Source organism: Nestor notabilis, unplaced genomic scaffold (assembly GCF_000696875.1).
Source record: "Nestor notabilis isolate BGI_N333 unplaced genomic scaffold, ASM69687v1 scaffold5451, whole genome shotgun sequence".
In the NCBI taxonomy this organism is placed as follows: domain Eukaryota; kingdom Metazoa; phylum Chordata; class Aves; order Psittaciformes; family Psittacidae; genus Nestor; species Nestor notabilis.
Window position 1 is genome coordinate 10062 of NW_009915005.1, and position 8553 is coordinate 18614.

General features: G+C 38.0%; 1 protein-coding gene across 1 annotated transcript in view; it reads left to right on the top strand.

Moving 5' to 3' along the window:
* Positions 1 to 8163, top strand: part of LOC104413023 (gamma-aminobutyric acid receptor subunit beta-3) — a 16633-nt gene extending 8470 nt beyond the window's left edge. Inside the window, exon 3 of the mRNA XM_010023912.1 lies at positions 7036 to 8163. Coding sequence (XP_010022214.1) covers positions 7036 to 7386 — 351 coding nt within the window. The 3' untranslated portion in view covers positions 7387 to 8163. The remainder of the gene's footprint in view (positions 1 to 7035) is intronic.
* Positions 8164 to 8553: the final 390 nt, after the last annotated feature.

An 8553-nucleotide genomic window follows, 5' to 3' on the forward strand; every position in this document is an offset into this window, starting at 1 on the left:
AAACTGCACAGCCAGTGTCCTCACATTGCAGAGGTGACAAAGAAAAGCAGTGGGGAGAGAAAAACTTTGCCCTGTATTCTCCTGTGTAGCCCTGCTGGAAGTGGCATGATTGAGGCACATCTGACTAAACTGAATCTCTGGAAATGGGAAAATTCAGAACTGGTGATAAGATGAAACCTGAGCAAGGCTTTAAAATGACTCATTTGTGGATCAGCAGCTGACTACAAAGAAAATGTCACATTTAGCTGTCTCTTCTTTTGACTACTTTTGCATCACATTTTGTTTCAGATAATGCACTGTAAGTAGTATTCCACACTGAACTTTTCCAGCCTATCCCAGTAAACCATAGTTTCTGAAGGCAAACATAGAATGCTCCTTTTTTGTGTGTATAACCAATTTTCATACACATACCAGTATTGTATTAAAAACTCTCATACTCTGATACTCTGCTTCATATATCAGTGCAAGCTATAGGATAAAGGAAGAACTGAGTCTTGATCTTTCATGAAATATTTCTTCTGCATATGGTATCAGCACCTAAAATCCTCAGTTTGTGGAAAAGCTGTCAGAAAAGAATAAGTGGCCTGTAAAAATGTTTTCCCTGAAAAATTGATCACCATCATTACAGATCAATTCTGTTTCTCCTGTTTGCACTGGCAGATTCAGGCTTCATTTGTAGCTTTCTGTGCAATTTCAGTTTTGCTACATAAATTGTTTATTTTAAATAAGGCTCAGATACAGCCTAATTTACAACTAAATCAGCATGAGAGAACTCTAAGGCAATCCTGTTCTCACTTACTGTTCACTCTTGTGATAGAGGCTACTGGCATAATCAGCTGGTGAGCATGTGTTTTGGACATTGCTCCTTCTGGGCCAATCCACAGAGGTTATGATTTGTTAACAGTCCCCTGCTAAAAATACTGCTTCTCTAGTTCAAGCTGTGGCAATTTACATCTTCAGTTTGGTGGGACCAAAGGTTCAGCCCCAGGGTATCAATCGGGAGGGTAACTATCACACAAGCTCATTCAAGCTTCAACCCCCCGTGGCTGTCAGACATGTGGGAAGAGCTTCCTTTGAACAAAAATAATGTATAACCCTTTGTAAAAAGGCCCTTCTCTTCAGGCAGTCACTGCATGGTTTTTTTAGCACTGGAGATTCCTGGCTCAAACCCCCGCTGCTGGCCAAGGCAGCAGCTTCCCACCAGGCATTGCTGAGAATAGAGGCTCAGGCCACTTACATCTAGTTAGTGCTTTTAAGGAATTGTTAATTGTAGCAACCCTTCTCACAAGTGGGATTTTATTCTGAGAATGAACATCTTGGCTGCTGTGGCAGAATTACCACTCAGTTTAAATTGGGAAATATGAGAATAGCAAAACTGGCAGTATTCTCTTGTGCATCTTCATCTTTCCTGGGTACTTTTTTTGGTGCTGTTTTGAACAGCGGGATATTTCTGAAACATGAGTGTGGTGAGTAGGTGCCAAGTTTTGAAAAATATCCGTCAAGGGTGATGAGCACAGTTCTTGTGGGAAGAATTCTCGTCTTGTAGCGCTTATGATGAGGATGATCAGCGTGCGCTGGTGGACTCATACATGTACTGATTTTGTTCGGCAGCCACTTTGCACTAGTACGAATGGTGTAAATCCAGAGACAATAAGAAGGATTGTATGTGCGATCTATAGTACAGACCAGAGATTGTAAGAATCCAGACAATGTCCAATACAGGGCAAGGGAGGACTATAAATTTGGTGTGGGTTTTTTTCCTCTGTTCATATACATCAAGGTTAACTGTCAAACGCCATTCTTACTTGGTGGACAGTGATATTAATACGGGAGTTCCTAATTATTTTTCTTCTTCATACTTGCCTTGTTTTTCAAGATCTTTCCACCTTCCCAGCTCTGCTGGCTACCCTAGGCTTATCTACTAGGATGATATAACACAATTCTCCTTTTCATTTTTTTTGTGCTTATTAATTAATAAAAACATATTAAAATAGTAGTGAAAGAAGTATCAACTTTTAGACTCAGGAAGAACACTCAATACAATAATTTTTGTTGTGCTTTCAGTTTTAAATTATTTTAAAAATATCCAAGGCATAAAGTGGTCAGATAGATAGATAGTTTTGCTTTAAGCACAGATAACACTTAAGGCCCAGTTGCATACTGTTCTACATATTGGAAAGCCATTTATATATGTAAGTAAAGAAGATGGAAACTGCTACCAGGTAGTTTACCCCTTACAAAACTGTAGACACTTGCACCAGGGCAGATCAGGTGAGAATCAGGTAGCTGGAGTCTAGATTATTATTTGCACCAAAAATAATTTCTATCTTATTATGATTTTAAGGGGAGATCTGTTTTGTGGGATAATATACTTGAATAGTAATATTGATGTAAAATAATGCAAGACTAACTACAGAGACAGCTTTTCATGCTGTTATTTAAACCCGCTATTTGCATTTATATTGCTTCATATGATGGAAGTTGTTTACATGGTATTTAAAAATTTGGGATTTATGAACTCCTGAACATACCTATGGGGTTTGAGCAAAATGCTTCCTCTTTTTATTTTTGTGTAGTATAGTGAAAGACTTACGAGGAAAAAGATTTAATTGTAAAGTACTCCTTAAAATTTATGGAATATTAATCAGAAAACTAAATGAACCTGAAATAATTCAGACACTACCTAATAGTAAATCAAGCCTTATGGTAATTACCCAACCCTAGTAAAGTGTTCTCTAACTGGCATTAAAGCTGAGGTTTCCCAAAAATCTTAACTGGGGAAAGGTGTTCAATAGCAGAGGTGTCTTTCATTTCTTTAAAAATATAATACTTAACATCTAAATGAGTCAGTATCTTGCTTAGAATTGAGAAGTAGATTCAGGACTTTCCAAGTGCAAAAGTTTGAAGTTTCATACTGACAACAGAGAATCCAAGTTGAGACTACTGGTGACATGATGTTCCTCCATAAGCAAGTATCAGAGGTTCGTTGTGAACTTTCCCTTAATTCTCTTTCTGGCTTCAGTCAGGTAAGTTATGGTCATTTTTGTGTAATGATATTAGGCTGCTAGAGTCTTCAGATTTTTCGTTTGTACTGTAATACATATAGTTCAGAAATGGTGAACCTTCAAAAGTTAACCTGTTCTTCTGTGTATAAAACATGTCACAGCATTTCATGCTTCTCATCCTCCAGAGTATGTGAGATTCAGTTACTTCACCCTAGTGCAGAAGCTGTTGTTCAGAAGTGGGAGTGAGGGGATTTGATTAAAATTGATTCTGAAATGTAAGCATCAATTTTGCACATTTGGATCCATACTGATTCAGAAGGTAATTAATTAATGAATTGGTACTCAGCTGTTTCTCTCTGCTTTAATGAGCTCACTGGGAAACACTCCATGGAAGCAACCAGCCCTGGCTTGTGTTGGAGAGGAGATGGGAGCACCAGCAGTGGAGACCACAGTGGGAAAATGGGAATGAATGGCTTCAGGTGGAGCCACCATGGGCAGAAAGGAGAGTACAAAAAGCATGGAGGCACAGGGGTGGCAAAGCAGGCAAAAAAGAGAAATGTTTAAGTTAAGTAAGGATGGTAAGGTGTGAGGAGAAATCATCTGAATCTACAATGTCATCTCTTCAATTTATAAACAATGCTTGAGAGCAAAGCCTGGCGTTAACATTTTGGGGGTAATTTCCAGTGCACAAACAGTGACATTTTTGAGCCAGGTGCTAAAATCCTGTTGTAAGGCTTGTAAGGATCAAAACTAAAGTTTTAACAAAGACATTGGCCTTGTTCATCATGTGTATCCATAACTGTAATCTGTTCAGCTACTTACCTTAATCTATATCTGTAATACTTTGCCTGGAGCCACTGAGCAACATTCATGTTCACTCATGAAGGATTTTGCCTTACCTGTATATTCAGGCAAACATGAGCTGACTTGCACAGGATACTGTACCATTACTGGTTTGCTTCTTCATTCACTGAACTTGTTTACATTTGCCAAAGTCATTTAAATCATTGCTTAAACCATTCAGAAGTCATGCTTACGTGCAAATATTTTTTAACATGTTGCATACATTAAGTATTCATACTTCACAACATCACCTTAAGACTGTCACAAAGCATTAACGTATATTGCTCTAATGTTGTTGAGGGCTTAGGTGGTTTATCCAAAACCACTGAAAGTATCAACACAATTTTCAGGAATGGATCTCAAGACTATCTGTGGACCAGAAGCCTGATTTCAGTTTCTGCAGACCACTTCTTTTCTCCATCTGCTCATGCCTTGTATTTGACATGCAAGTCTGTTGCTCTATTAACAAAGAAAGAGATTCGTTTCAGAAGTGTGTCCCCAAATATGTTTCATTTGAGATTTTGAGAAAATACATGCTGTCATGCAACTTCATAGGACATAATGATATTTTCAGATAAAGCATTTACACAAATGTTACAACATTTTCCACAACTTTTCTAGTTTGATTTATACAAGCAGTCACAAGCAGTGAAAAGTGGCAGCGTCATTAGCAGATCAGAGACAGAAGCCATGTTAGGATGGCATGTAAGGTTGGCAGATAAAATGAAGGCGGCTATGAAGTGTAATGAAATAAGTGGAATAAAATTAATTCCTTGCACAGGAGAAGCCTGAATATATAAGTGTACCCTCCAGAATACAAGCTTTCAGCCAACACGTCACTTAACAAAAATCCAGGCTCAGTGTAGAAGGACGAAGTACCCATGGTTGGGCTAGTGTCTGTATACATGTAGGTGGCAGACAGAATCAGGAGAGATCAGGAAGCCCTGAGGGAAAAAGCAGTTGACATCTGTGGTGGTGGAAGGAAAAAGAGTAGAAAGCTGCAAAGAGAAGGCAGTGCTGTCAGGGTGGAGCCCAGCAAAACAGCCTCTGCTGGGGCATTTTTAGTAAACTGAAAGATATTTCTCGAAGTGTGGGAAGAGATGGCAAAGGACATGACATGTGATGCTGTGGGGTCTGGATGGCAGATTTAGTTTTCAGGTTCATATGAAAAATGCAGATTAAGGAGATATTTTACACAATGCTGTTATAATCCTGATCATATTTTGTAATCTTGGTGGAAAGAACCCCAAACAAAACAGCACAACCAACAACCAAGCAACAAATAAAACAGCGAAAGCTGAATCTGTTCCTTTCAGAGGCCATCATAAGTAGTGATGATATCCCTGGCTCTATTTTACAGCTGTGTGTGTTCCCTGGTTACAGATACTGCTCAACAGCATGAACTTGTTTCTACAAACCTCAGGCTTGTACTTTTGTACCCAATGGGTTTCTGCCATGAGGAAAATAAATTCTTCTTAATCACCACTGTGGCTTCTCCACGCCATTATTTTGGTTCACGTTGCTTATTTTTATTTATAGGCACTAATCAGCATAATGTGCTGTTGCCTACAACAGCAGGATTTGTTGGATACCTTACGACATTTTTTTCCTACTTGCCTATATGTCAGTCATAGCATTTTATATTCTTTTTCCATTTGCAAGAAGCTCAGCAAAGCATTACTCATAAACTATCATAATTGTTTTCTCTGAGAAAAGCTAAGTTGTAGCTTCGATACTTGATGAAAGAAATATGCATTTTACAGAATTTTAACAAGATTGATAAAAGTTAAATGTGCATGGACAGTCAAAGCCACACATACTTTTAAGGCATCGCAGAAAGCTTGTGAAGGATGTGGTATCAGGTGACTGTACAAACCTCAAAAAGCCACAGCAAGTGTGTTTTATCAACCACTTTTAAACAGACACTGCTAGGATTATATGTTTGACTGCCACAGTTAACACAGCTAGATCATGTAGCTGGTTAGAAATATGTATTAATTGCAGGATGAATTGTATAAATTATATACATAAAACTGGAAATAATCCTGTATGGCATGATGCACTATCTGTGTCTGACATAGGGAACTGAGTTCAATTGAACAGTCACACATGTGTTAACTGGCTCATAATAGCCAGCACAGAGCATTTGACCTTCATCTGTCATCTTCCTTTTCCAAAAACTAGCAAGAAAGTTGGAGCTGATCCCAGCATTAGCTGTGTTCTCCCCCAGTCCTCCAGAATTCAGGACTTGGGGCTCAAGTGGAGGTGGTGCCTCACTACTGTAGCTACCAAATACTGAAACAGCATCATTTGAGACTTCCCATTAGTGCCAGTCATGGGAACTGGAATGAAGGAGCCAAACCCAACTCTGTGCAACTCTTCCATTATTGCTACTCAGGAGGACTGGAGAGTCTGGCCCTGAATATATTAAAGGCTGTGAATTATATTCCTCTTAAATTACTGAAAATGGTATGACATTGCTCACCTGTGTTCAACACTGTGCTCACTGGCTCCTGGATATGGAGGTGGAAGGGAAGAGTGCCGCCTATGTCCTCAGTTCAGCAGCTTTCTTCCACATCTAAGTTCATTGGTCTTTAAGATCACTCACCCAGGAGGAAAAGCCCTACAGTTACGCATTTCCATGATTGGAAAACTCTGCAAATCACCATGGAAGGAAAAACTGAGGACAAAAGTTGTAAATAAGCTCTGTGATTGCAAAATGCAAAGAGTTCAGCAGATCAGAACTGTTCTTATAATTTTAGCAAGCTTCACTGACACTTTTTCCAGCTGATTTTAAATCACATAAAAAAAAGCTAGTCCAGTTTAATTTCATTTTCTACTATAGCAGAGACAGAATCCATCCCTTTTCCCCCATTGCCAGCAATGTGGAGATTTCACTGAACTACACCATCCTTCAAAACACAGCTGGTTTAGAGGGCGAGCAAAATACAATTTCTACTGGAGATTGATAGTAGGATGATATCCCTGTTTGTAAAAGTATTTAAGTACTTGCCTAATTTTAGGCATATGAGTATTACCATTTTTTTTTTCTAAGATTATCACATGCTTAAAATGAATACACACTTTCTTAAAATATGTACGGGTTTGGAGATTTAAGTACACCCACATTCTTCTGATAAATGTCAAGTCTTTTGAAACAATTTATATTTCTGGTTTTGCCCCCTAGGTGGACACCCATGGAAATATTCTGTTAACATCGCTTGAAATTCACAACGAGGTGGCAAGCAATGAGGTCACCACTAGTGTTACAGAAGCCCGAAATTCAACGATATCCTTTGACAACTCAGGAATCCAGTACAGAAAACAAAGCTCACATCGTGAAAGCCTTGGAAGGCGTTCATCAGAAAGACCAGGTGCCCACAGCAGGCGGGGCCATTTACGAAGAAGGTCTTCACAACTGAAAATAAAAATCCCTGATCTAACAGATGTGAATGCCATCGACAGATGGTCAAGAATGGTTTTTCCGTTCACATTTTCTCTTTTCAACTTAATTTACTGGCTATACTATGTTAACTGAGTGACTGAACTTTTTTAAAGGACTTCAGTTATAACAAGAGAAGTACTACTTGCCTGCACAGTTTATATATATATTTATACATAAATATATATATATGAACTTATAGACCATACTCATGTATGTGTGAATACATGTAGCAAAGAATTGTGTGTACTTAAAAGCACATACTGCAAAGCAAAAGTATATGTATGCACACACACATGTACACATTGATTCTGAGGTTATGGACACTTTAACATAGAATGCACTTCAGAGGAACTTTTTAAATCAAAAGGCAGGTGTCGTCAAAACAAGCCTTGAGAAAGTAAGTGTTGTATATTATCCCTACAAGACTTTGATTGTCATAGAAATTTTCAAACAGCTGTTAACATGTATAAAGTCAGTACTTAGTAACATTGTTTGTAAATGCTGCCATACACACTGATCATACAGCAGTAGAGTTACACTTGCAAGTTTAAAGTAAGTCATTTATATTGCAGATCCATCAACTATGATTTATTTTTCTTTGCTAAAATTTCTTGGGTTTATATATGTCATACTTTTTTTCCCCATTCCTGAATGGACATTGGTTTTAATCTCTTGCTTTCTCTTCTTCAGTAAGCAAGGTGATCATGGGAGTGTTGCTCTATGTCTTTGGAGACATATACAGGTTCATAATATTTCAAACAAGCATTTTAAGTGTCCATCGACAGTGAAATGCATCTTTTGTAAGTACTGCAAATGTACAGCACATTTTCCTTCCCTTGGACAGGTTCCAGCTGCCATGTCATTTTGAAAGAGAACAGCACATTTTTAAGTATAATTTAGCTGAGAATTCAACTACTGTCAATGTGTTCTACATCTGTTGTAGATTTAAAGATTGTTATTCCAGTGAAAGCATAGAAGATGTCTCAGGTTATTTGCTACTTCGACATGAAACCACTAGCTGTAGCCTTTTTTAAACGTGCATTCACATTATTTAACATTCTTATAACATTGTATGTTAATGTAAAATATATTTGCATAATATGCATATAAGTATATTTTCTCAATATTTTTCTTTCCTGTGCTTGCTATCGTGACCGCATGCTGTGTCATATTTTTGTTTCTGTGATGTTACAACTTTTTATTCTCTAGAATTGAGCAAATAGAGCACTTCTGATACTTTGATTCAGTAATGGAGAATTT